Consider the following 27,730-nt stretch of genomic DNA (forward strand, 5'->3'; position numbering starts at 1 on the left):
TTGGCAAAAAAAATAAAAATGGTAAATTTCACCTCTACTTTGCTTTAAAGAGGCTCTGTCACCAGTTTATAACTGCCCCATCTCCTACCTAATCTAATAGGCGCTTTAATGTAGATAACAACAGTTTGTTTTTTGAAAAACTTTTATTTTTGACCAAGTTATGATCATTTTTAGTTTCATGCTAATTTGTTCTAAATGCCCAAATGGGCTTTTTTTTTTTTTACTTTTCACCAAGTGGGCGTAGTAAAGAAAAGAGTATGAGCTGACCAATCAGCGTCATACTCTTCTCTTCATTCATGCCCAGCTGATGGATTAAATATGAATTTCTGCAACAAAAAAAAAATGACATTTGTAAATTTCACCTCTACTTTGCTTTAATTCCTGTGAAACGTCTAAAGGGTTAAGAATCTTTCTAAATGCTGTTTTGAATACTTTGAGGGGTGAAGTTTTTAAAATCCGGTGACTTTTTAGGGGTTTCTAATATATAAGGCCCTCAAAGCCACTTCACAACTGAACTGGTCCCTGTAAAAATAGCCTTTTGAAATGTTCTTGAAAATCTGAGAAATTTCTGCTAAAGTTCTAAGCCTTGTAACGTCCTAGAAAAATAAAAGGACTTTTGAAAAACGATGCCAACATAAAGTAGACATATGGTAAATGTTAACTATTTTGTGTAGTATTACTATCTATCTTACAAGCAAATACATTTAAATCTAGAAAAATGCAAATTTTGGTGTTTTTCACAAATAAGCACTGGTTATATCGACCAAATTTTACTACTAACATAAAGTACAATGTGTTACGAGAAAATAATCTCAGAGTCGCTTGGATACATAAAATCATTCCAAAGTTATTACCACAATAACTGACACATGTCAGATTTGAACAAGTTGGCTGTGTCGTTAAGGTCAAAACAGGCTGTGTCCTTAACCCCTTAACGCTCAGTGACGTACTATTACGTCATGGAAAGCGCCCTGTTCGCGCTCCATGACGGAATAGTACGTCTCGGGAGTAATTGCCGTTTCGGCCGTCCTCCCGACACATATAGGAACTGTGACAGCTGCTGTCTCGTACAGCAGCTGTCACAGCTCCTACAGCGGGGACCGATCGCTGTGTCCCCGCTGATTAACCCCTTAAAAGCCGCGTTCTATAGAGATCGCTGCTTTTTAGGGGTTGAGCTGCCATCGCCGGCCTGCTACACGATAGCGGCCGGCGATGGTGACACTGGCAACCGGACACCAAACAATGGCGTCCGGCTATGCCATAGACGGAAGCCTAGTGGGTCCTGACAACATCAGGACCCACTATGCTTGCTGTCAGTGAGTAGCTGACAGTTCTAATACACTGCACTACGCATGTAGTGCAGTGTATTAGAATAGCGATCAGGGCCTCCTGTCCTCAAGTCCCCTAGTGGGACAAAGTAATAAAGTAAAAAAAATGTGTAAAAATAAGAAAATAAAAGATTTAAAAGTATTAAAAGTAAAAATCCCCCTTTTTCCATTATCAGTCATTTATTATTAATAAAAATCTGAACTACAAAATTATTTCGTTATTTATCCCGCGCGGTGAACGCCGTAAAAGAAAATAATAATAAACCGTCCCAGAATCACAATTGTTTGGTCACTTCACCCCGCAAAAAAATTGAATAAAAAGAGATCAAAAAGTCGCATGTACCTAAAAATGGTATTGATGGAAACTACAGTTCGTTACGCAAAAAATAAGTCCTCGCACGGCTTTATTGATGGAAAAATAAAAACGTTATGGCACTTAGAATAAGGTAACACCAAAAGTGAGTGATTTATTACAAAACGTATTTTATTGTGCAAACGCCATAAGACATAAAAAAAACTATAAACATCTGGTATCGCCGTAATCGTATTCAATAAAGTGAATGTCATTTATAGCGCACGGTGAACGCTGTAAAAAAAAATAGAATAAAAAAACAATAGTAGGATTGCTGTTTTTTAGTCACCACGCCACCTAAAAATAGAATAAAAACTGATCAAAAAGCTGCATGCACCCCAAGAAAACTACAATGAATTCCTCAAGGGGTTTAGTGTCCAAAATGGGGTCACTTTTGGGGGGTTTCCAATGTTTTGGCACCACAAGACCTCTTCAAACCGGACATGGTGCCTAATAAAAAAGAGGTCTCATAATCCACTAGGTGCTCCTTTGCTTCGGAGGCCGGTGCTTCAGTCCATTACCGCACTAGGGCCACATGTGGGATATTTCTCAAAACTGCAAAATCTGGGCAATACGTATTAAGTTGCGTTTCTCTGATAAATCCTTTTGTGTTGTAAAAAAAATGGTATAAAGAGGATTTTCTGACAAAAAAAAAATGTAAATTTCACACCTACTTTGCTCTAAATTTCTAAACACCTAAAGGGTTCATAAACTTTCTAAATGCTGTTGTGAATACTTTGAGGGGTCTAGTTTCTAAAATGGGGTGTTTGATAGGGGTTTCTAATATATAGGCCCCTCAAAGCAACTTCAGAACTGAACTGGAACCTAAAAACAATAAATAAATGAGGCAATACTTTGCTTCTTACATTATACTGATAATGAGCCATGCCCACCCCGAGGTGACCCCAGTTTTGACCGTTTGTATAAACGGAGACCCCTATTAGACCGTTTCAGTGCCCGGTTTTCCCAAGCATTCACCCCCGAGACGTGTATTTCTATTGATGAGTCCCTGGTACATTTTAAAGGGAGGGTTCAATTCCGCGAGTACCTGCCGGGTAAGAGGGCAAGGTATGGCGTGAAGATATATAAGCTGCGAGAGTGCATCAGGGTATACCTACAAATTTAGGATATATGAAGGAAAGGCCACCCCCAAACCAGACTGCTTCCTGGACTACAATAGGTACATGGGAGAGGTGGACTTGTCAGATCAAATCCTGAAGCCATACAGCGCCATGCGGTGTGGTATAAGAAGCTGGCCGGGCACCTCATACAGATGACATTGTACAATGCGTACGTGCTACGTCGATGTGCAGGCCAGACGGTAACTTTCCTGGAATTTCAAGAGGTGATTATCAAGAACCTAATCTTTAGGGACCAAGAAGGGGGGGCACCCGGTACTTCGGAAAGCGGGGCCACACGCATCGTACCAGGGCGGCAACACTTTCCAGGAGAAGTTCCCCAAACTGGCAAGAAGGGAAAAAGTCAGAAGAGGTGCAAAGTCTGGTATAAGAGGCCGATAAGGGATGACACAATATATCAATGTGACACGTGTCCCGAATAACCAGAGCTCTGTATGAAAGAGTGTTTTAAAATTTATCATACATCCCTTGGTTTATAATTTACCCCAATTTTACTTACCCTGACGCCCCCCACACAGCTTATCCCCCCTCGTCTTTCCTCTCTGAGCCCTGCTGTGTGCCCAGGCAGCTGATAACAGCCACATGTAGGGTATTGCCGTACCCAGGAGAACCCACATTACAGTTTATGGGGTGTAGGTCTCCGGTCAAAATGCTCACTACACCTCCAGATGAATGCCTTAAGGGTGTCGTTTTTAAAACGGGGTCACTTCTTGCGGGTTTCAACTGTACTGGTACCTCAGGGGCTTCTGCATACATGACTTCGCACTAGAAAATCCCCAGTAGGCCAAATGGTGGTCCTTTCCTTCTGAGCCCTCCCATGGGCCCAAACGGCAGTTTATCACCACAAATGGGGTATTGCTGCACTCAGAACAAATTGCGCAACAGAATGGGGTATTTTGTTTCTTGTGAAAATAAGACATTTTCAGCCAAAACGACATATTATTTGCAAAAATAATTTTGTTTTTATTCCCAGCCCAATTCAAATAAGTTCTGTGAAGAAACTATGGGGTCAAAATGGTCACAACACCCATAAATGAATTCCTTGAGGGGTGTAGTTTCCAAAATGGGGTCACTTCTGGTGGGTTTCTATTGCTTTGATACCTCTGGGGCTCTGCAAATGTGACATGGCACCCGAAAACCAATCCAGCAAAATCTGCACTCCAAAGAACACACAGCGCTTCTTTCCTTCTGAGGCCTCCCATGAGCCCAAACGGCAGTTTATCACCACAAATGGGGTATTGCCGCACTCAGGACAAATTGGGCAACAAAATGGAGTATTTTATTTCTTGTGAAAATAAGAATTTTTGAGCTAAAATGACATATTATTGGAAAAAATATATATTTTTTTCATTCCCAGCCCAATTCAAATAAGTTCTGTGAAGAAACTATTGCGTCTAAATGGTCACATTATCCATAAATGAATTCCTTGAGGAATGTAGTTTCCAAAATGGGGTCACTTCTGGTGGGTTTCCATTGCTTTGATACCTCTGGGGCTCTGCAAATGTGACATGGCACCCGAAAACCAAACCAGCAAAATCTGCACTCCAAAGAACACACAGCGCTTCTTTTCTTCTGAGGCCTCCCATGAGCCCAAACGGCAGTTTATCACCACAAATGGGGTATTGCCAAACTAAGGACAAATTGGGCAACAAAATGGAGTATTTTGTTCCCTGTGAAAATAAGAATTTTTTATAAAAAATTACATCTTATTGGAAAAAATTACATTTTTTTTAATGTCACAGCCCAATTGAAATAGGTATTGTGAAAAAACTGTGCTGTCAAAATGCTAACCACAACCATAAATGAATTCCTTGAGGGGTGTAGTTTCCAAAATGGGGACACTTCTGGTGGGTTTCCATTGCTTTGATACCTCTGAGGCTCTGCAAATGCGACATGGCACCCGAAAACCAATCCAGCAAAATCTGGACTCCAACAAACACATAGCGCTCCTTTCCTTCTGAGCCCTCCCATGAGCCCAAACGGCAGTTTATCACCACAAATGGGGTATTGCCACACTAAGGACAAATTGGGCAACAAAATGGGGTATTTTGTTCCCTGTGAAAATAAGAAATTTTGATCACAAATGACATTTTATTGGAAAAAATTTCATTTTTTTCATTTCACAGCCCAATTCAAATATGTGCTGTGAAAAAACTGTGTGGTCAAAATGGTAACAACAACCATAAATGAATTCCTTGAGGGGTGTAGTTTCCAAAATGGGGTCACTATTGGGGGATTCCTACTGTTTTGGCACCTCAACACCTCTTCAAACCTGGCATGCTGCCTAAAATATATTCTAATAAATAAAGAGGCCTCAAAATGCACTAGGTGCTTCTTTGCTTCTGGGGCCTGTATTTTAGTCCACGAGCGCACTAGAGACACATGTGGGACATTTCTAAAAACTGCAGAATCTGGACAATACATATTTAGTAGTGCTTCTCTGGTAAAACCAAATGAATAAAATTGAAATTCAGCAAGAAAAATGAAATTTGCAAATTTCACCTCCACTTTGCTTTAATTCCTGTGAAATGCCTGAAGGGTTAAAAAACTTTCTAAATGCTGTTTTGAATACTTTGAGGGGTCTAGTTTTTAAAATGGGGTGTTTTATCAGGGTTTCTAATACATAGGCCCCTCAAAGCCACTTCAGAACTCAAGAGGTACCTTAAAAAAAAGGCTTTTGAAATGTTCTTAAAAATATGAGAAATTGCTGTTTATGTTCTAAGCCTTGTAACGTCCAAGAAAAATAAAAGAATGTTCAAAAAACGATGCCAATCTAAAGTAGACATATGGGAAATGTGAACTAGTTTCTATTTTGGGTGGTATAACAGTCTGTTTTACAAGCAGATGCATTTAAATTCTGAAAAATGCTATTTTTTTCAACATTTTCTCTACATTTTGCAATTTTTCACCAATAAACACTGAATATATCGACCAAATTTTACCACGAACATGAAGCCCAATGTGTCACGAGAAAACAATCTCAGAATCGCTTGGGTAGGTTTAAGCATTCCGACGTTATTACCACATAAAGTGAAATATGTCAGATTTGAAAAATGGGCTCTGAGCCTTAAGGCCAAAACTAGGCTGCGTCCTTAAGGGGTTAAGGGGTTGTAAAGTCTTTATTTCTATGAATAACGTTTGCGGCATCATATCCTCATGTTCCATAATATCTTATTGGTGGGGGCTCCACTACTGTATATACAGAGCAGCTGTATCATTCGCTAAATCCTGTTTCCGTCAGGTCCACGGGTTCAGTGAAAGCGGGTGCCACCTGTTATCCATCACATCTAAGTTCATAACTTAGATGTCAAAGATTACAGGTGGATCCTGCGTGTCAGTGGGACTGACGGATTTAGGTCTTGGTGAACGATATAACTGCTCTGTATACAGGATACAAAGCAGTTGTATCTCAAATAGTAAAACATTTTAAATAAAAAACGAATTATAAAGTTTCACCAAAAACACTGACCTTTGTATTTATAAAAAATACCTTTCAAAAGTGTACATAGCCTTTAAAGCCATGTAGTTAATTTTACTCTATAGCCCCCGCCCCCCTCCTTCTCAGAACCCAACCTAAAATAGACATCTAGGTTACTGTTTGATTTAGGACCATATTTACATTTTGTTAGTGCATTAATTTTTTACAATTTATTTTAATACCTTTCAGGACTTGAAGCAGCGCTTGGGCCACCGACTTCAATTAACAGATTTACTAATGAAACCTGTACAAAGAATAATGAAATATCAACTACTGTTAAAGGTAAGAAATGTATGCCATTGTGTCAGAAAGTTAAAGTGACACTTTAAGAGAATGTGGATGATTATTAGAATTTTTTTTATGTAATGCCAAAACATTCCAGGCTTCTGAAACTCCTCCCTAAACTTAAAGGTGTTGTCCGGGCATGGACAATTGATGACTTATCCACAGGCACCCCGCACCGATCAGCTGCCTCCAGGCGCCAGATGTTATGCAGAGTTTGGAGCCGGAAGCATGGCTGCTATGCAGTGTAGGGAGTGCAGCTCTGCTCCTATTCCCTAGTATTCTGCGTTTGAGCCATCTGCTTCCTGGAATGGACATCCGGTGCCCAGAGGCAGCCGGAGCAGCTGATCAGATATCCCCCACACACACACGAACACACCCCCACTCACATGCAGACGCTCTGCAAATCCCCCCACACACGCATCTCCCCCCACAAAAAAACACACACACGAGCTAGCTTTTCCCGGCCCAATTAATTTAATTTGCCAAGCTGCAGGTGTCCGCTGACTATTATTCTATTCACATTGAATTCCCCTTCTACCTCTCACCTCCCTTTTTTTCTTTTATTCCTTCTCTTTTTCTCTCCTTTCATTTCTCTCTCTTTGACTCATATGGGCCTATGTTACACTATGATTATCCTTATTTTAGAATTTTATAACGTACAATAGATATTTAACTCCTTTTTATTGTCATTGCTGTATACCCCACATACATTTTGTTTTTATATATTGTTCAGGTATTATATTTACGGGAAGGTGTCCGGGCCATAGAAAGCATCCGTAAAAAATATTACATGTCCTATTTTTGGATTTTACGGACATTCTCCCATACTTTAGAATGGGAGCACAGCCTGAAAATGCGGGTGACTGTCCGCGCCCACTGTGCCAGTAATAACAGGCCGTGCTCACATCTATTGCCTTGTGTAGGGGGGGGGGGCCCTTACTGTTTAATATTGAATATTTCAAAATGTAAGCTATTGATATTTGTTCTTGTAGGATTTCCTGAAGTACTCAAGAAAAGCGTGTGTAAATGTTGCAGAATTGGAGGTACTTATTTTTGAAAATATTTTTCTTCAGTTTACTGTTGATTTTTATTTATCAGAGTACAACACTTAAATGACACTCATCTGAACATCACTTCATAATAAAATTATGGGTAAGAGAATGAACGCATAAGACAATATTAGCCCAGCAAATATTTTGGCAAACATTACTTAGAAGGACTTCCTCTAAAAAGTGTATTTGACACTTACCGCTGCACATAAAATAACAGACTGATGCAGTGGTCCCAGTGCCTTTAATCAAGGGGCGGAAAAGCTATCCTGTCACCCAAGGCAAAGGTTTACAAACTACGCCCCCCCCCCCTTTTCTTTATATACCGTATTTTTCAGGCTATAAGTCCCTGCGTCTTATAGTCGGCAGTCCCCCTGACCGCTTCTTACTTAACCCCTTTCCGACCCATGATGTGCCGGCACCAGTTAAATGCCGCGGTCAATAGCAACAGCGGCATTTATAGGGGTCTTCCCATGAAGGACATTTATGACATATGCACAGGATATACAGCAGAAAAAGAATGGCGACAGCACACGGCGATACTAATGCCACCTAAACCACTAAATATAAATAAATATGCATTACTGCTTAATCTACTTATAATAGGGAGGTTCTTAGTGATATGCACAGGATAAGTCATAAATATCAGATAGATGCGAGTCCCACCTGTGGGACCCGCACCTATCTCTAGAACGGGGCCCCCTAAACCCGTTCTATCTTACCCGGCTCCGCTGTCTCCCGGCTACTTCCTGGTTACGTGGTCGGGAGTTACGGAAACAGCCGAGTGCTCGCTGAGCTACGCTGTTTCCGTAACTCGGTAGCTAAGAAAACAGCGTACATGGTCGAGTTACGGAAACGGAGTAACTCGCTGAGCTACGCGGTTTACGTAACTCCCATAGAACAGTATAGTAGTTACGGAAACAACGCAGCATGCTACGCTGCTTCTGTAACTGCCATTCACTACTATGGGAGTTACGGAAACAGCGTAGCTCAGCGAGTTACGCTATTTCCGTAACTTATCCCTGTACAGCAGTGTATTGTCCCCTAGGGGAACTAATACATTTAGAAAAAAGTAAGATACATTTTCAGGAGTGTAAAAAAATATTAAAAGTTAAAAAAGAAAAAAAACCAATTTCCCATTTCTCCCCAAGCACAATGTAAAAATAAAAAAAATTGGTATCGCTGCATCCGTTAAAAGTCCAAAACGATTACAATATAGCATTATTTGACTCACACGGCCAACGGCGTAAAACAAAATAATTTAAAACCCCAGAATCTTTGTTTTCTTGGTCACCATAGCGCTAAAAATAATGAAATAAAAAGTGAGAAAAAAAATCATATATACCTAAAAATGGTGCTAATAAAAAAATACAGCTTGTCCCGCAAAAAATAAGCCCTCGCACCGCTCAAACGATGAAAAAATATAAAAGTTATGGCTCTCAGAATGTGGTGAAATCGAACAAATAATTTTTTTTAACCAATAGTTTTTTCTTTGTAAAAGTAGTAAAATATGATTTTTTTTCCTATTTTCTGTTGTCTAAAACCTGGGTGCGTCTTAAAGTCAGGTGCGTCTTCTAGTAAGGTGCGTCTTATGGTTCGAAAAATACGGTTGTTTTTTTAACACTTTACCACAATACACACTATTATTTACCACTAGCATAACGCTCTGGCCAGGGATTTAGGCCCTGTGGAAGCTCTTGATGTCACTGTCCATATGTGGACAGTGATGTCAAAAGCTTTACGATGCAGTAGTACCCGGCCAGAGTGAAGCCCACAGTGATATCAGGAGCTTCCACAGAGCCAAGTTCGTGGGCAGAGCACTTCCGATGCTTGGCCCGACGACTCCGGCATTGGGAAGCTCCTTACATCCCTATTAATTTTTTAACAGGGATGTTGGGAGCTTCCCGACGCATACGTTTAACGTACACCTGTGGGGGATGCACTACATTGGCATCCGTCACCAATAGGCTTCCATATTAAAGACGTATACTGCGTGGAATAAGTTTTTTTTGCGGAATCCTTCAGGATGGAATAGTGTAGTCTACTACGCTATTCCATCCTTCAAAAACGGACACTTTTTTTGGTCTCTGTCAGGCTAAAATAGCCCTATGAACACATTTATCGTGTACGTCGCTAGCTATCCCGAGGTATACGATGAACATAGGGCACAAATGCGCTGTGAAGGGGTCTATTCCATGTGGTGGACCCAGTGCTGGTTTTGGTTTATTGCTATCTAAATGAGGCCTAAAGGAGAGATATGAGATAGGGGAAGACAGTCGAGACCACCGCTTGAATATATACCCTTTTGGAGCATACCAGCACGAACGGCGAGTAAGAAGTCTGTTTTGCATCATTGTTGGGAGAAAGGAGCTCTGGGACAATCTATATACAGTATATATTTTTGCATTGTAACTGACTGGAAAGCAGGAAGTCATTGGGCCCATTGTAGCATCTATAGTCATCCTATTTGTTCGAGATCTATACTACATTTTTAATAGCCTTTGAAGCCTGCATTGAGGTGGGTACCTTGTAAACGGGTGATGTCATTGATGAGTAGGCTAAAGGGCATGCTGTGAAGATACAATCTGTGTCTTGTTTAAAAATAGAACATAATAACATGGTGTCCATGTGACGTAATCTCGGTGGCCTATCATGACGTAAATATGGACAAAATGTCACCAAATGTTTGTTTTTTTGGCGTGTGGGAGAAAACTGAAGTACCAGGAGGAAACCGATACAAAACTACATGCAGTTGTTGCCTCAAAAAAAAAAAATTTATTTTGACATATCACCATTTGTAGCTATATTTTACATCTTGAAAAAACTAAATTGTTAGTATTTTTTTACACTTTCATTTTGACAATATTCTGGACCATAATGCTTTGCAGCCACATGGTGTTGCAATCAAGCCTTTCCTCTTACCATTGTTCTTGTGGTTGTCACTTTTCTAGATATTTCAGAGAAAACATAAATTAAATCTTTTTTTTTTTTCTTTTTCTGCCATCAGAAAGCTGTGGAAGTAATGTGCGTTGTCCTGAAACGGTGTAACGACATGATGAATGTTGGACGGCTGCAAGGGTTTGATGTAATGTTATTATTCTTTTATTGTTGCTTTTATCCATTTATTTTAATGTTTTATGCTCCGGAAATTCAGGGTTGGCACAGGGTGAGGCACATGGGGTTGCTTACTATTAATGTGTGACACATATGGTTAAAAGTTTAGTAACTCCATGTCCCTCACATTAATAGTAAGTAACCCCATGTAACAGCCGCTGAGGTCATGAGGTATCCCCAGGGCTGCTTATTAATCAAGACACGGGCAGACTACCTGTGTGTTTACATGCAGCATCCCACTGCAGTTCACACCAGATGGCTAATTCTACAGTGTTTGCGAAACGTTAACAAGACAGCATCTTTACTGTTGGCATTTAGCTCGGACCTTTACCTGATGGCAGACCCAGGTAAATGGACTTTTACCAAAAGTAGTTAAGTACCCCTGGCATAGGCCTTCAATGTGTGATTCCTGGGGATCCAACTCCTTGGATATTCAAGGAGCCCTATTATAGTTATGCTATGTACATCTTTTTGAATATTTTTTTTTTTAAATAAATCCTATTTTAAGTCATTTACAGCTTCTATGTATCCTGTATACATTAAAACGGTTTAGTTCCGTCAAAGCCGATTCCGTCAGGTCAGCTAAGTTGATGAACTTGGATGTGATCTTATAAGCAGGATCCTGCGTGTCTCACCGGAGCCATCAGTTCAGCTGACCCGACGGAATCGGTCTGACACAAGGATACAGCTATATCTAGGAAACTTTGAAGCTGTATCTTAAAAAGTTAAAACATTTCTCTAATGAAAGTCAATGTAAAAGTTGTTTTAGATCACTTAAAACATTGTTTTATTTAAAATAAAATACATTTTGATTTAAAGGCGTACATAGCCTTTAAGGGACTAAGCTGCAGTACCAGATATAGCCACATGTACAGACGCACTACTGTGCCTGGATAAACGTTGAAGAGGCTGTGTCAATCTCTGGACCCTGTGTTCTGCCTATGGATAGACCATTAAAGAGGCTTTGCTGTTTTATGTAAATAAAGTTTAATCATCGTATAATTAAAAGTCATGCAACTTTCTAAATTAACATTGTGAGTCAATTTCTCATCCTCTTCAAGAATACTTTCTTGTTTACATCCAGACCTAGTGTACCCAAAACCAATTGCAAATTGTACAAAACAGTTGTTATTAAAATGCAATACCCAAATTAGAAAAAAGGACAATGCGAAGAAATGCACATCCAACATTCAAAGAATATCCATCTTTATTTGAACCACCTTAAAAACTTGCTAAATTTATTAGACATGCACTATTTTTATTTTTTTTTAACAAAATATGATGTAAGGAACAGCAAAGTGTCTTATAAATTGTGCCAAATACATTATGGTTCCTGTGCCAATTTAATAAATTTGGCACAATTTTTGCTAATTCACAAATTCATTCATACTATGATAAATCTCCAACATTATGCCTAAAATGTTTGCACACTAATGTTCACCAGGTGCACGTCATTAATTAAAGAGGTTAATAGAATCAAGACACAGGTCTTTTTCACATGGTGCAATCAAACTATGGCATTATGACGTGACTTTGCGGTTATTGCAGCAAAAACGCCACCGTTTATCTGCAATTTTGAGAAAAAGGCACTGCATTTTAGCTCGATTTTGCGGCAATAAACTGATTTGACCGCACTGTGTGAATTTACCCATATAAACAAGTTGAATGTCTTGTATTCCACAACCTCCCCTTCCCCTATTAATTTTCAATGCCACTTGCTTATGTTTGCATGGCCTGGGTTTTGCAGAAATTTTTAGCAGCAAAATAACAGTGCTTTGTATTATAGTGTTTCTACATACTATTGTTACCTTTTCAATTTAAAACTAAAAAAAATAATGCCTTTCTGAATGTGGTAAGGCAACAAACAAAACAAAAATATGTCTGCATATTTAACAGGTTAAATGATAGGTAATTGGGGTACAAACATTATTCTACTGATGTATATTATGATAGAAATGTACAATATTTGAATCTTTGTTTCATGTACTGATATAAATTGACTGCTTTCACAATTAAGCAATTTTCTTTAGCGCCATAACTCGGTCTTTAGTTGCTTGCAAATGCCATTGATTCCTATGGCCTTTTTAGCAACAATCTCGAGGCCAACTTACTTTTTTTTTTTTGTTGTTTAGCTTTATTATGTTAGTGTTTTATTTTTATAGCCATTTTGTGTGTGTATTCCTTGAATCTTAATATTTGTTTCAGAATTTTTCAATTGCCATCTTTCAGCATTTACACTCTAGGCTTCTTAGAAGGACCTCATCATTATGGTTTGTTCACACGCAGTGTTAACGCTGTGGATTTTCTGCAACAGATTTCATTGCGGAATATCCGCAGCATATTACGGTAGCAGCAGAGTGGAAAAGATTTGAACAAATCTCATCCACACGCCGCGGAAAAAAATAAGATGAAAAATGTACCCGTGGTGCGTTTTTTAAATTCGCAACATGGCAATTTATGCTGCAGAATCGCTGCTCTTCTGTTGCAGGTAAAACCCGCACCAAATAGCAAGTGTTTTGCGGTTCCGCAAATTACATAGTTACATAGTAAGTACGGTCGAAAAAAGAATTTGTTTTATAATATATTGGTATGAGTATCTGCTTACAGTGATAACATAAATAGCTATCAAGAACACTACTATTCTACCTGAAAAGTATTGATTTTTGTAATTTATCAATTATTTTCTCTCTTTCTATTCAAACAGGGCAAAATTGTAGCTCAAGGAAAGCTGCTGCTTCAAGATACGTTTCTTGTCATTAATCAAGACGCAGGAACACACTGCAAAGAAAGACGGGTCTTCCTGTTTGAACAAATAGTTATCTTCAGTGAACCTTTAGATAAAAAAAGAGGTTTTTCTACGCCAAGCTTTTTGTTTAAAAATAGTATTAAGGTAAGTAATATCAAGAGCAGTTAGACACCCTTCCATCAGAGCTGTTTTTTATTAAACTCAATATCTTCTGAAAAGTATATTTTATAGAATTTTTGGCCATTTTTTTTTTATTTCGGCAGTATTATGCAATTAAAAGCAATATATTTTATTTCTCTAGCAGTGATCACAAATGGTTAAAACTCCTGAATGGTAGGGCAGACTAATGTCAGTTTACTGCTGCTGTAAAAAAAGAGCTTATCCGCAAAGTAAGCTAAATTTAATAGCAGGTGGAGGGTTAGAATGACAGCTCTATTGTTCTCTTAATAGTTGTAGATGGCCTAGGCAGATGCATGTACAATTAAATTAACCCCTTCCCAACATATGCAGCTTACTGCAGTACTATTACGTCACAGTCTATTACAGCTGACATTCTGTGGTAACGGCCAGGGTCGAAGCTAGCCTCCGATCCTCATGATTAACCCCATAGATGCCGTGGTCAATAAGTGGTTTGTAGTCCATCAGCAGCCCCACTACATGATTGTGTTGGTGCCGATGGTTGCTTTGGCAACCAGAGGCCTAACAATGGCCTCCTGGTCTGCCAAGTATGGAAGCCTATAAGGCTGATAGGCTTCCTGACAGTGTCAAACTGGCAGCTCTAATACATTGCATTATGTAGGTAGTGCAATGTATTAGACTAGCGATCAGAGATTGGACTAAAAAAAAGTTAACAAAAATGTTGTACAAAAATAAAAAACATTTAGTTTTAAGTTAAAATAAAGCAAAAATGGGGTGCCTGGCTATGGTGCCCAGCGGTTGCATTTTCTAAGATCGGTCGGCTTCTAGTCCGAACAGCAGCAACTTATCTTGCTTCCATGTGGAAGTAGCTGAAGCTCAGACTCCAGCCAGTGCCTCTTTGAGCCGTACCAGAAGTGGCATTCAGTGCTTCTATGTGGACTCCACTTTAGGCCTCCCCTTGGCCATGCAGCCTGAAATGGCGGGGCGCCTTAGACAGACAGCAGCACAGAGGTCTGCAGGAGACACATCTCTGATGCAGACTCCAGAGTTTCTTCCCCTTATTCTTCGGTACCAAGCTACATTGGTCCTTCTACATCTGTGGAAATAGGAGCGAAGATTGAGGCTTTAAGCTTTACTGGACGTCTATGCCAACTAAGACCGACATGGAGGGATACATTACGCGGCTGGAGGCAGTTTGCAAAAGGGAGACGGTCTCTTAGGGAGGCCCTTTCCCAGCAACTCCACGGTGCAAACCCTGGACTCTAGAACCCATGACCTTCACTCACGCCACGAGACCCACCATAAGCCTCTTGACCCGCGTACAGATTAGCTCCACATGCTATTTGACATGGCTGACAATGCCGAGAACAGGAACAGGCGGAATAATATGGTCCCTACCCTGCAAGGCATATATAACTCCCTCTTGGGTAAACCTCCTGAGGCCCCCCTCGAAAAAAAATAGGGCCCACCGCACTCTAAGGGTTGTGGTTTGCTGTGTCCACATTTTCCAAATTAAGGAGCAGATAATGCACCAACCGCGCAACAGAGGTGTATTAGACTTTGATGGGCCCTCCATGTTAGGCAAGATACTTTATCTTTATTGTGGCCCCACTGCCCTGGTACAGGTTAATGGTATACACTTTTTTTTTTTCCGCTGTCAGTCCCGAATGGCACTCGACAGGGGTGCCCTCTCTTTCCCCTGTTAAACTTCAACGTCATGGAATACCTTGCGGTGGCCATACGCAATTCCACTGACATTTCTGGGATCTTGATAGGCCGGAAACTGCATAAGTTGGCATTGTATGCTGATGACTTGCTCCTTTATATCTCTAACCCTAGGGTATCTCTCCCGGTGCTCATACAGTAATGTGAAGGCTTTTTGCATCCTTTTCAAACCATATCCATTCACATCCCCCGAGTGTTTTTCAAAAGTTTAGATATAGGACTTTGGAAGTTCGCCTGGTGTTCCCTGAAGCCACACCCTAATCAAACTAACTTGATTAGGCCTAAATTAAAGGGTGGGCGCGGGTTTGCCTGATTTGATTAAAAAAAGTAGGGGAGCGTAATAACTTTTTCTGAAAGACCTATACAACGTATGATATTCCGTGGCCTTTTCAGTTAAGCAGCACACTAGGGCCAAATATGGGATATTTTTGAAAACTGCAGAATCAGGCTAATAAATAATGAGTTGAGTTTTTGTGTTAACACTTGCTGCGTTACAAAGATTTCAATTGAATATCTGCAAAAAAAAATTAAATGTTCAAATTTCACTTTGATTTCATTCCTGTGAAACGCCTAAATTATTAAGAGATTTCCAAAATGCTGTTTTGAATACTTTAAAGGGTGACGTTTTTATAATGGGATGATTTATGAGGTGTTTATGGCATATAGACCCCTAAATGCCACTTCAGATCCGAATTGGTGCCTAAAAAAATAGGTTTTGGAAATGTTCTTGAAAACGTGAAAAATTGATGCTAAATTTACAAGGATGTTCAAAAAAAATTAAGCCAACATAAAGTAGACCTATGAAAAATGTCAGTTAGTACCTATTTTGTGTGGTATAACTATCTGTTTTACAAGCAGATAAATTCAGATTTAAAAAAAAAAAAATTCACAAATGAACACTAATTTTACCACGAGCATAAAGTACAATATGTCACGACAAAATCACTTGGATGTTAAAACACTGCAAAGTTATAACCACATAAAATGACACGTGTCAGATTTGAAAAATGAGGCTTTGTCAGGAGTCTGTAGTAGGCCCTCTGGGCCTTGGACGGTTGCCCTATAAGAGATAATTTTGTCTTAGTAGGCTAGGGGTGTGGGTTTTAGTGACACACTTAGAATCACTGCTGCTATGTGTATAGTAGCTCCTCATTTGGCAAGGGGTGGGTATATTTAAATTAGGGAGGCATAGAAGCTGGGGCCACCACTCCCTCTTCTGACTGCAAAATTTTCCCTCCCTCAGCGTTAATTTATGGTTACAGCCTGCATCTTTGATGGCCTTGGGGGTTTTTTGGGTGGCAATTTAGTCTGGTGACAGTGGCACATGTTTAATTTCTTTTCATAATAATAATTAACCAATTACCGCACCAGGACGCACCGATACGTCCTGTATTGCAGTGCTTTAAGGCACTGGGACATACCGGTGCGTCCTGGATAAAAACTGTCACCCTGTCAAAGGACAGAGTGACAGAACTGTGCCATCAACTGTTGACAGTTGATCGGCACAGTAAGACGGCAGGGGACCAATCACAGCGGTCCCCGGCCGGCGATCGCTGTGATTGGTCAGTCACAGCTGACTGACCAATCAAAGCTCCTTTAGAATGTGTATGTGACGGAGCTGGCTCAGAAGCTGAGCCAGCGCCATCACCACCGGGTATCGGCTGTCTGACACCCAGCTGTAACAGCCAGGACCAGAGCCAGGCTCTGATCCGGCCGATTAACCCCTTAGTTGCAGCGATGGGGGGGGCTGATGGTTGCTATGGCAACCGCAGCCTAATAATGACTTCCTAGGACGGAAGCCTATTAGGCCCTGCCGGGAGACGAAGCCTAATAGGCTTGCTGTCAGTGAATAGCTGACAGCTCTAATACACTGCACTATGTAGGTATTGCAGTGTATTAGAATAGAGATCAGGGCTTCATGCCTGTCCCCTAGTTGGACAAAAGAAAAAGTTAAAACAAGATAATAAAAATGTTGTAAAAAAGTAAAAAAATTAAGTTTCACGTTAAAAAAAACTATAACAGCCTTTTTTCCTATATTAAGTCTTTTATTATAGAAAAAACGGATAACATTTAAAAAGTATACATATGTGGTATCACCGCGTCCGTAATGACCCAAACGATAAAAATATCAGGCTATTTTACCCACACGGTGAGCACCGTAAAAAAAATAAACAATTCCAGAATCGCTGTTTTTTAGTCACTACCCCTCGCAAAACAGCATAAAAAAAGGGATCTAAAACCATTAAAATCTACAACCTGTCACGCAAAAAACAAGCCTACCCACAACTTTTTGGACGGAAAAATAAAAAAATTATGGCTCTCAGAATATGGTGACACGAAAAATTAATTATTTGAAACAAGAGTGATTTTATTGTGCAGACGCTGCAAAACATAAGAAAAACTATATACATTTGGTATCACTGTAACCGCATCGACCCGCAGAAAAAAGTAAAATTGTCATTCATAGCGCATTGCGAACGCCGTGAAAAAAAAGAAGAAAAAACTTTATCAGAATTGCTGGTTTTTGGTCACCTTGCTTGCCAAAAAATGAAATAAAAAGTGATCAAAAAATCGCATGTACCCCAAAATGGTACCAATGAAATCTACAGATTGTCCCGCAACAAATAAGCCCTCACACAGCTCCGGTGGAGGAAAATATAAAAAAGTTCTGACTCTCAGAATATAGCGATGCAAAATGTGCAGAGTGTCCCAAAAGCAGATAAGATCGGGTACCATTTATCAGTGCGACACCGGCCACATATCTATGAATTATTATTTATTTACCCCATTATTATACCCTCTTGTTATACCCTGATGTACCCCGCACAGCTTACATATGCCCCCACATTATAAACTGAAATACCAGAGAAAAACCCCAAACGAAACTACCACTAAGCAAAATCTGCGCTCCAAAAGCCAAATTGCTTCCTCCCTTCTGAGCCCTGCAGCGTGCCCAAACTGCCGTTTACGTTCACATATATGGCATCGACATACCTGGGAGAACCCGCCTAACAGTTTGAGGTATTTGTCTTCAGTGGCACGAACTGGGCACAACATATTGTGCACTAAAATGGCATATCAGTGGAAAATTGCACCATTCACTGAGCATTCATTTTTAATTAAAAAAAACAAAAAAACCCGTGTGGTCAAAATGCTCACTACACCCCTTAAAAAGATGCCTTGAGGGGGGCAGTTTCCAAAATAGGAGTGACTACTTGGGGGTTTGTTTTACTATTTAACCCCAGAGCCCTGCCATTGTGGGCTATTGCTGCGAAAATCACCAAAATAGGCCTCACATGCGCCTTCCACTTCTAAGCCCTGTCATATGTCCAGGCAAATTCTAAATTCCATGAGGGGTGTAGTTTACAAAATGGGGTCACTTCTCATGGTTTTACACTCTACTCTGGTACCTAAGGCATCTCTGAAAATGCGACATGGCGCCTGTACACCAGTCCAGCAAAATATGCGCTCTAAAAGCCAAATGGCGCTCCTTCAATTTTGAGCTCTGCCGTGTGCCCATACAGCAGTTTAGTGCCACACATGGGGTATTGCCGTGCTCAGGAGAAATTGGGTAACAAATTGTGTGTTGGTTTTTCTCCTATTACCCCTTGTGGGAAAAAAAATTGGGTGCCAAACTACATATTTTTGGGAAAAACAATAATTTTTCATTTTCACTGCCTCATTCTAATACAATCTATGAAACACTTGTGGGATCAAAATGCTCACTACACCCTAGATGATTACCCTGAGGGGTATAGTTTTCAAATGGAGTCACTTCTCAGAGGTTTCTACTGTACTGGTACCTCAGGGGCTCTACAAATGCGACATGGCGCCCAAAAAACAAAACTAAACTAAAATCTACATGCCAAGTAGCACTCCTGCCATTCTGAGCCCTGCGGTGTGTCCAAACAGCAGTTTATGACCACATATGGGGTATTGCCGTACTCAGGAGAAATTGCTTTACAATTGTTGGGGTGCTTTTTCTCCTTTATTCCTTGTGAAAATGAAAAAAATTTAACATTTTAGTGGAAAGAATGTTGATTTTCATTTTCAATGCCTAATTCCAATAAATTCAGCAAAAAAACAGTTGGGTCAAAATGCTTACTATAACACTAGATAAATCCCACTCAGGGTGTAGTTACCCAAATGGGGTCACTTTTGCGGGGTTTACACTATTTTGGCCCTTCAGTGGCTTTGCAGATGTGACATGGCGCCGCAAATCATTCCAGCAATACTTGAGCTCCAAAAGTCAAATGGCGCTCTGTCCTTTCTTCGCCCTGCCATGTATCCACACAGCAGTTTATCACCACATATGGGGAATTGCTGTGCTCAGAAGAGTTTGCTTTACAAATGTTGGGGTGCTTTTTCTCCTTTATCTATTGTAAAAATGAAAAAATATGAGCTAAAACTAAATTTTATTAGAAAAAATTTAGATTTTCAATTTCACGGCATAAGTCCCATAAATTCTGCAAAAAAACCGTGTGGGGTTAAAATGCTAAATATACCCCTAGAAATATTCCTTGAGGGGTGTAGTTTCCAAAATGGTTCGCTTTTGGGGGGGTTTACGCTGTTTTGGTCCCTCCTTCCATTGCATTGCAAACACGACATGGCACTGAAAACTATTCCAGCAAAATCTGCTCTCCAAAATTGAAATGGTGCTCCTTCCCTTGTGAGCCCTGTCGTGGATCCAAACAGCAGTTTATTGCCACATATGGGGCATTGCCGTAATCGGGGGAAGATGCTTTACAAAGTTTTTTTTAGATTTTCATTTTTAAAGACTAATTCCAATAAGTTTAGTAAAGAAACTGTGGGGTCAAAATGCTAACTATACCACTAGATAAATTTCTTTTATGGGGGGTGTAGTTTCGAAAATGGGCTCACTTTTTTGGGGTTTCCACTGGTTTGGCACCACAAGACCTCTTCAAACCTGACATGGTGCCTAAAATATATTCTGAACGAAGGCGGCCCCAAAATCCACTAGGTGCTTTTTTGCTTTTGAGGCCGGTGCTTCAGTCCAGTAGCGCACTAGGGCAACATGTGGGATATTTCTAAAAACTGCAGAATCTGGGCAATAAATATTGAGTTGCATTTCTCTGGTAAAACTTTGTGTTAAAGGAAAAAATGTATTACCAATGAATTTTGGCAAAAATTTTTACATTTCTCCTCTACTTTGCTTTAATTCCTGTGAAATGCCTAAAGGGTTAAGAAACTTTCTGAATGCTGTTTTGAATGCTTTGAGGGGGTCTAGTTTTTAAAATGGGGTGATTTATGGGACTTTCTAATATATAAGGCCCTCAAAGCCACTTCAGAACTGAACTGGTCCCTGAAAAAATAGCCTTTTAAAATTTTCTTGAAAATGTAAGAAATTGCTGCTAAAGTTTTAAGCCTTGTAACGCCCTAGAAAAATAAAAGGACTTTTAAAAAACTATGCAAACATAAAGTAGACATACGGGAAATGTTAACTAGTAACTATTTTGTGTGGTATTACTATCTGTCTTACAAGCAAATACGTTTAAATTTAGAAAAATGCTAATTTTTGCACATTTTCTCAGAATTTTGGGGTTTTTCACAAATAAAAACTGAATATATCGACCAAATTTTACCACTAACACAAAGTACATTGCGTCACGAGAAAACAGTCTCCGAGTCACTTGGATACATAAGCATTCCAAAGTTATTACCACATAAAGTAACACATGTCAGATTTGAAAGAATTGGCTGTGTATTAAGGGGTTAAAAAATGCACTTGTCTGTGCAGCTTGTTAATATTTTATTGTAATTTGAATGACCTTGCTGCGTTATTGAGTTTCATATCTAGAATGGTGATGTTTTTGGTGTTTGGAATTATCACTTTTACTTACATTCCCTTAGGCGGGATTCACACGACCGGGTCGTTCCCGAGCCCGAGTGTCGGCCGGTAAAATCGGCCATTTTGCCCGGCCGGTTTGCATAAAGTTATGCATCCGTGCCGGGCCGGGCAGATCCGGACAGTGACATCAGCGGCAGCTCCTGAAGGGGAATCCCCATGTGTTCGGGGATTCCGCTTCAGGAGTTTCCCCTGATGTCACTGCCCAGATATGGACAGAGACATCAAGCGCTCTGTCCAGGAGCGGAATCCCCGAAAACACGGGGATTCCGCTCCTTCAAGGAGCTAAAGTGCGGCTAGCACATAGCAGAGCGGGGAGATACCTCCCCGCTCTGCTATAGTGGCGTCGCTGCAGTAGTAGCAGCCGCAGCAGCTGCTGCTACTAGCGGCGCCATCGAAGGTGTCGCCGGGCCAGGGTGCTTTTAACAAGCAGGGGACGGGAGCCAGCGCAGCGCTCCCTCCACCTGCTGTACACCCCGGCCCTGCAACACAGTGTACAGCGATGCCATTCGTCAGAATGGCATCAACTCCTCCTCCTCACATGCACTCTGCGCTGTGAGGAGGAGGAGATAGAGCGCAAGCGCCGGGAAACCCGGCCATCACTCGGAACACATTCCGGTGATGGCCGTGTAATACCCGGCCCCATAGACTTCTATGGGAGCCGGGCGGCCGGGTGCCCGGGCAAAGATAGAGCATGTCCTATTTTTTGACGGCCGGATTTCCCGGCCGTCAAAAAATCGGTCGTGTGAACAGCCCCATTAGGGGTCTATCATTCCTAATGCAGCCGGGTGCCGGCCGATTTATGAACGGCCGGCACCCGGCCGGGAAACCCTGCCGTGTGAATGAGGCCTTAGTATAGGCCGGCTTTCAGGGTTCCATTGATCTCTGGTTAAAGTCATTCTTTTTATTGATGTTAATTTAGTTAATAAAGGTTTATTTACTTATTTAACGCAACTTTATAAATAAAGCTGTGGCCGACCCCTGAGTCAACCCACTTTAAAATACTCTATAAACATATACGTGTCGTGTATTATTTTAGTTAAAGAGGATCTGTCACTAGTTTAGTAATGCCCTATCTTCTAGCTAATCTAATAGGCGCTGTGTCGCTAATAATACTAGTGCAAATTGTGTCCAAAAACGCTTATTATTTTAAAAGTTAGGAGCTTTTTTTCTAAATATGTAAATTTGCCTATACTTGATGTTAAAGAGACTCTGTCACCACATTATAAGTGTCCTATCTCCTACATAAGCAGATGGGCGCTGTAATGTAGGTGACAGTAATGCTTTTTATTTGAAAAAAACGATCTTTTTTCACAACGTTAGGAGCGATTTTGGTTTATGCTAATGAGCTTTCTTAATGCCCAAGTGGGCGTACTTTTACTTTCGACCAAGTGGGCGTTGTACAGAGGAGTGCATGACGCTGACCAATCGGCATCATGCACTCCTCTCCATTCATTTACACGGCACTAGCGATATAGATATATCGCTATGTGCAGCCTCATACACAAGCCCTAACATTACTACAGTGTCCTGATAATGAATACACATGAAATCCAGCCTGGACGTCATGTGTACTCAGAATCCTGACACTTCTGACTCTTTTTTTGTGAGATTCCAGCAACGGATACGAAATCTCGCGAGATCTCGGAGCTAAACGAGATTTGGTTTCACTTGCCGGAATCTCACAAAAAAAGATGTGAAACAACCGGAGATATCACCAGTTGAAAACACAGTCGGGAATGGAAGCTGTATACTATATGATCACGCTGTGTTGTTCGGCAGGGAAAAGTGAGAAGCTGTAAGCCTTGTACCCTCCACACAGGATTTCACTTATGTACAAGGCGCTGCCTTATTGGACTCGTGGTACATCACAAATTACTCTGCTCCAACCACCAGGACTATATCGAGTGAAAACATAGCCCTGGAAACTGGATTGTCTTCCCTGCACTTTCTGCATTCAGCAGCCGGGTGCTTCACCCACTGCTGAAAGTATGAAGGGTAGATGCTGTAACTGACAGTGTCCACCTCCATCTGTTGCTGATCATGGAGTCAAACTCCGCTTCCCCAGTATTCTCTACCACGGATGTAGTTAATTGTACTTTGGCGACATCTGCTTTAAGATGGGTTTACATTATAGTGGTCAAGGCCACTGTTAATCTTATAGGAAACTAATATAAGATAACTTATAGCTTATCCTCTAGATCGCTCAAATCATACCGGACTGGGCGTTCTGCTACAGGAATGGGCTTTCTACACCCAATGAAAACAGTTAAAGCACAGTCACTATTGAGTTTATTGATCCCAGTAGGGGAGTCGTGGCAGCTGTGCTCCAGATTGGCTGTAGTCGTGTATGCCTTTGTAGAATTCCTACTCTGCTTGTAGCTCTCGATTGCTCCTAGATATACGTTTTGAGAATGCAGACATGGCAAATTTACCAACGTCCTGCTAGTCTGAGGTCTTGTATATATATATATAAAGCAACCCTAGAACGAAGTAAACGACGTTGGCTTGAGAAAGGTTCTCTGTTGAACCGAAATGTTGCTCACTTAAGGTGAATAAATCCACCCTGTTTCATCTACCCTGAAGTCCTGGTGCCGTTACTTCGTTCTATGGTTGCTTTCTATTCAAGTTGGGGAATTGATTCATCCCCTTGTAACGAGCACATGGCCTGATATATAGGTATGTTGGAGTGCTGTGTTCATCTGTATCTGGACTGATATATATATATATATATATATATATATATATATATATATATATATAATGTATATTAGGCTGCATTCACATCTGCGTCCGGGCTCCGTTCCAACATTCCGTTGGAGCTTTCCATCAGAACGGAGCCCTGACTGACACAAACGGGAACCATAGGTTTCCGTTTCCATCACCGTTCATTTCAAAGGTGACGGATCCGGTGCAAATGGTTTCCATTTGTCTCTGTTGTGCAAGGGTTCCGTCGTTTTGACAGAATCAATACCGTAGTAGGCTACGCTATTGATTCCTTCAAAACGACCGAACCCTTGCACAATTAAATAATTTGTACTTTTTGAGATAGAGCTGCTCTGTATTTTCTATACCGAGCAGCTGTATCTAGCGCTATTCTGAATATACTGAATCCGTTATGTTATGACCTTAGATGTGATAGTTTACAGGTGGATCCTGCGTATCAGAGACATGTAGGACCGCTGCCACTGGACTCGTTTGGTCCGCTGGACTGATGGATTCAGTGAATAGCACTAGAGAATACAGAGCAGCTCGATCTCAAAAAGTAAAAATAATTTTTAATAAAAAGTATTCACAAAGTGTCACTACATACATTTATGGCAAATCCACAGGATATGCCATTTGTCTGATAGATTCGGGTCGCACCTATGGGACCTGCTACTATAGCCCGAATGAGAGTCACCGACCCCTGCCCTCCTCGCTAATCACCACATCCAATTGGAGCATAGTTCCATGACAGGACCCAGCCTAGGTACGGTTTAGGTACACGTTAATAATTTTGATTAAATAACTGTTAATGAACAGTAAATAAAAAAGTAAAAAAAAGACCCAATAGACCTTATTGATCTCCCCAAATCTCTAACAATCCCTTCAATAAATGTACTGTATCATGTCAATTGGTGAACTGTAAACAGGGTAAAATTAATAAGATAAAAAGCAGTGTCAGAAATGGTTTTTCCCTGCATTTTGCCATTATAAAAAAAATTCATAAATATTTACCTCTAACTTTTATATTCTCCTCAAAATGATACCTAAAAAATCTTCAACTCCATTCTACAAAACAACTACACCTCAAATAGCAAAATGAACTTATAGGATTTTTCATCAGATTTTACAAGAAAAACTGCATACGTTATTAAATAGACCTTAGACCCGATGAGGCTGGTGTACTTACTTTGAAAATCCATGTTAGAATAGCTGTATAATCTTTTTTTAAAGTGTTTCCACTGGATATAAAATGAGAGAGCGCTCAGGATTTTAGGAAGAAGGCAACAGCATTCACCCAGGTGTAGAAATGTATCAAAAAATTGTATTCCTGTATGATATGACAGTATGACAAAATGCAACGTTTTAACCCACACAGGGATCTTTTCAGTGGCATAACTATAGAGATTACAGCGGTCGCAATTGAGACCGGGCCCCGTAGCCAGGGGGCTCGTGGCCCCTCTGCACCACATCTATAAAACCTTACTATAGTAACTGGGGCCTATGTAATAAACTACACGGGCCCCTGTTACTATAGAAGCTGACAGTATACTGACCCTCCTCGTTCCGGAGCACAGCGAAGGTCCTGACGTCTCTTCGCGTCGTGACGACATGAGCGGCGCACAGCGTTTTATATATGTTGTACAGATTGTGCACTTTTTGTTTAAATCTTAAATAAAACAAGTTAAAAAAAAAAAAAAGATATTTATATTAGATACCCGTTTTATTTTGGCTTCTGTTGTATCTGATTTTGATAAGTCACAAGACTACTGAGAACAGTTCTGGCAGCGATAGGGAGAATAAATGTTATTTAAATCACTATACTGTCAATAGAGTTAATTAGCCAAACTAAAAACCTACGTCAATGAATTCTAGTAACCTACCTCTGATTTTGTTTCAGGTGAGTTGCCTTGGCTTGGAAGAATGCATTGATAGTGATCCATGCAAGTTTGCACTGTTGTCAAGATCTGGAGAGTCTACTCAAAGATATATTTTGAACTCTACATCACCTGCTGTAAGACAATTGTGGATTCATGAAATTAACAAAATCCTAGATAACCAGCTTAACTTCCTAAATGGTAAGAACAATTTTATGTCCAATGGCTAACATATAGGAGATTTCATTTTTCTATTACTCCACAAGAATCTGCCTTAAAAACTAAAACCAAACACAACACAGTATTCAGCTGTGGCTATATGACCTGCCGCCATCTGGACACCACAAGTCCAGTTTTTTAGAAGGAAAATGAGGCTGTCATTTTTCTTGCTGCTTGACCATGTGATTGAGTGGTACGGTATAATCTGGTTGGAGAGGTACTTTTCATAAAATGTCAGGGTTGAATAACTATATGCAGCTCTGACATTTTGTGTTTATGAAAATTGCCGTTGGAGATCATAGCGGTATCCATAACCTCTGATTATAGCATTCCCGCATGGAATATAGCCGGAAGTGGTAGTCTTAAAGAGGCTCTGTCACCAGATTTTGCAACCCCTATCTGCTATTGCAGCAGATCGGCGCTGCAATGTAGATTACAGTAACGTTTTTATTTTTTAAAAACGAGCATTTTTGGCCAAGTTATGACCATTTTTATATTTATGCAAATGAGGCTTGCAAAAGTCCAAGTGGGCGTGTTTAAAGTAAATGTCCAACTGGGCGTGTATTATGTGCGTACATCGGGGTGTTTTTACTACTTTTACTAGCTGGGCGTTCTGACGAGAAGTATCATCCACTTCTCTTCAGAACGCCCAGCTTCTGGCAGTGCAGACACATAGCGTGTTCTCGAGAGATCACGCTGTGACGTCACTCACTTCCTGCCCCAGGTCCTGCATCGTGTCGGCCACATCGGCACCAGAGGCTACAGTTGATTCTGCAGCAGCATCAGCGTTTGCAGGTAAGTAGCTACATCGACTTACCTGCAAACGCCGATGCTGCGGCAGAATCAACTGTAGCCTCTGGTGCCGATGTGTCCTCGCTCGTCCGACACGATGCAGGACCTGTGAGTGACGACACAGCGTGATCTCTCGAGAACACGCTGTCTGCACTGCCAGAAGCTGGGCGTTCTGAACAGAAGTGGATGATACTTCTCGTCAGAACGCCCAGCTAGTAAAAGAAGTAAACACGCCCAGATGTAACACACATAATACACGCCCAGTTGGACTTTTACTTTAAACACGCCCACTTGGACTTTTGCAAGCCTCATTTGCATAAATACAAAAATTGTCATAACTTGGCCAAAAATGCTCGTTTTTTAAAAATAAAAACGTTACTGTAATCTACATTGCAGCGCCTATCTGCTGCAATAGCAGATAGGGGTTGCAAAATCTGGTGACAGAGCCTCTTTAAACTGCACAGGACCGGATTAAGTATGGTGGAGGTCACTGGGCAAATAATTGCATTTATTTTAAAGGTAACCATAGATTACTAAATTCATAACCTTTTTCTATGTACGTTAATCTGTGCAGAAATGGATTTGTTGTCTGTAATTTTACATTACATTGGTATATGTAATTTATTTTGTACACCGGCTCCCTAGGCACCCCAAATATATCTTAGTTATATACTAAGATATCAAGATGTTAGATCGGGAAATTCATCAAACATATTGCGACAATGATTTGTCAGATACTGCATTTGTCATCTCAATAGTTTTAATATCTGATAGACAAAATCATTTTACACCACTAATGTAAAAAAAATTGTTACAAACTCCAATAACTACAATAAAAACAATATAATAAAGGAGGAAAATAATGTGTCCCAATAGATTAATAAATAACAAGTCCTCAGGGCCCTCGTAATATACA

At 40.5% G+C, this 27,730-nt stretch overlaps 1 protein-coding gene across 3 annotated transcripts in view; it reads left to right on the forward strand.

Moving 5' to 3' along the window:
* Nucleotides 1–27,730, forward strand: part of TRIO (trio Rho guanine nucleotide exchange factor) — a 539,453-nt gene that overhangs the window by 485,895 nt on the left and 25,828 nt on the right. For all 3 annotated transcript variants that reach the window (XM_075826894.1, XM_075826893.1, XM_075826892.1), the window contains 5 exons: nucleotides 6,487–6,579; nucleotides 7,575–7,625; nucleotides 10,639–10,716; nucleotides 13,450–13,635; nucleotides 25,827–26,004. In XM_075826894.1, coding sequence (XP_075683009.1) covers nucleotides 6,487–6,579; nucleotides 7,575–7,625; nucleotides 10,639–10,716; nucleotides 13,450–13,635; nucleotides 25,827–26,004 — 586 coding nt within the window. The remainder of the gene's footprint in view (nucleotides 1–6,486; nucleotides 6,580–7,574; nucleotides 7,626–10,638; nucleotides 10,717–13,449; nucleotides 13,636–25,826; nucleotides 26,005–27,730) is intronic.

Source organism: Rhinoderma darwinii, chromosome 5 (genome assembly GCF_050947455.1).
Source record: "Rhinoderma darwinii isolate aRhiDar2 chromosome 5, aRhiDar2.hap1, whole genome shotgun sequence".
NCBI lineage: Eukaryota > Metazoa > Chordata > Amphibia > Anura > Rhinodermatidae > Rhinoderma > Rhinoderma darwinii.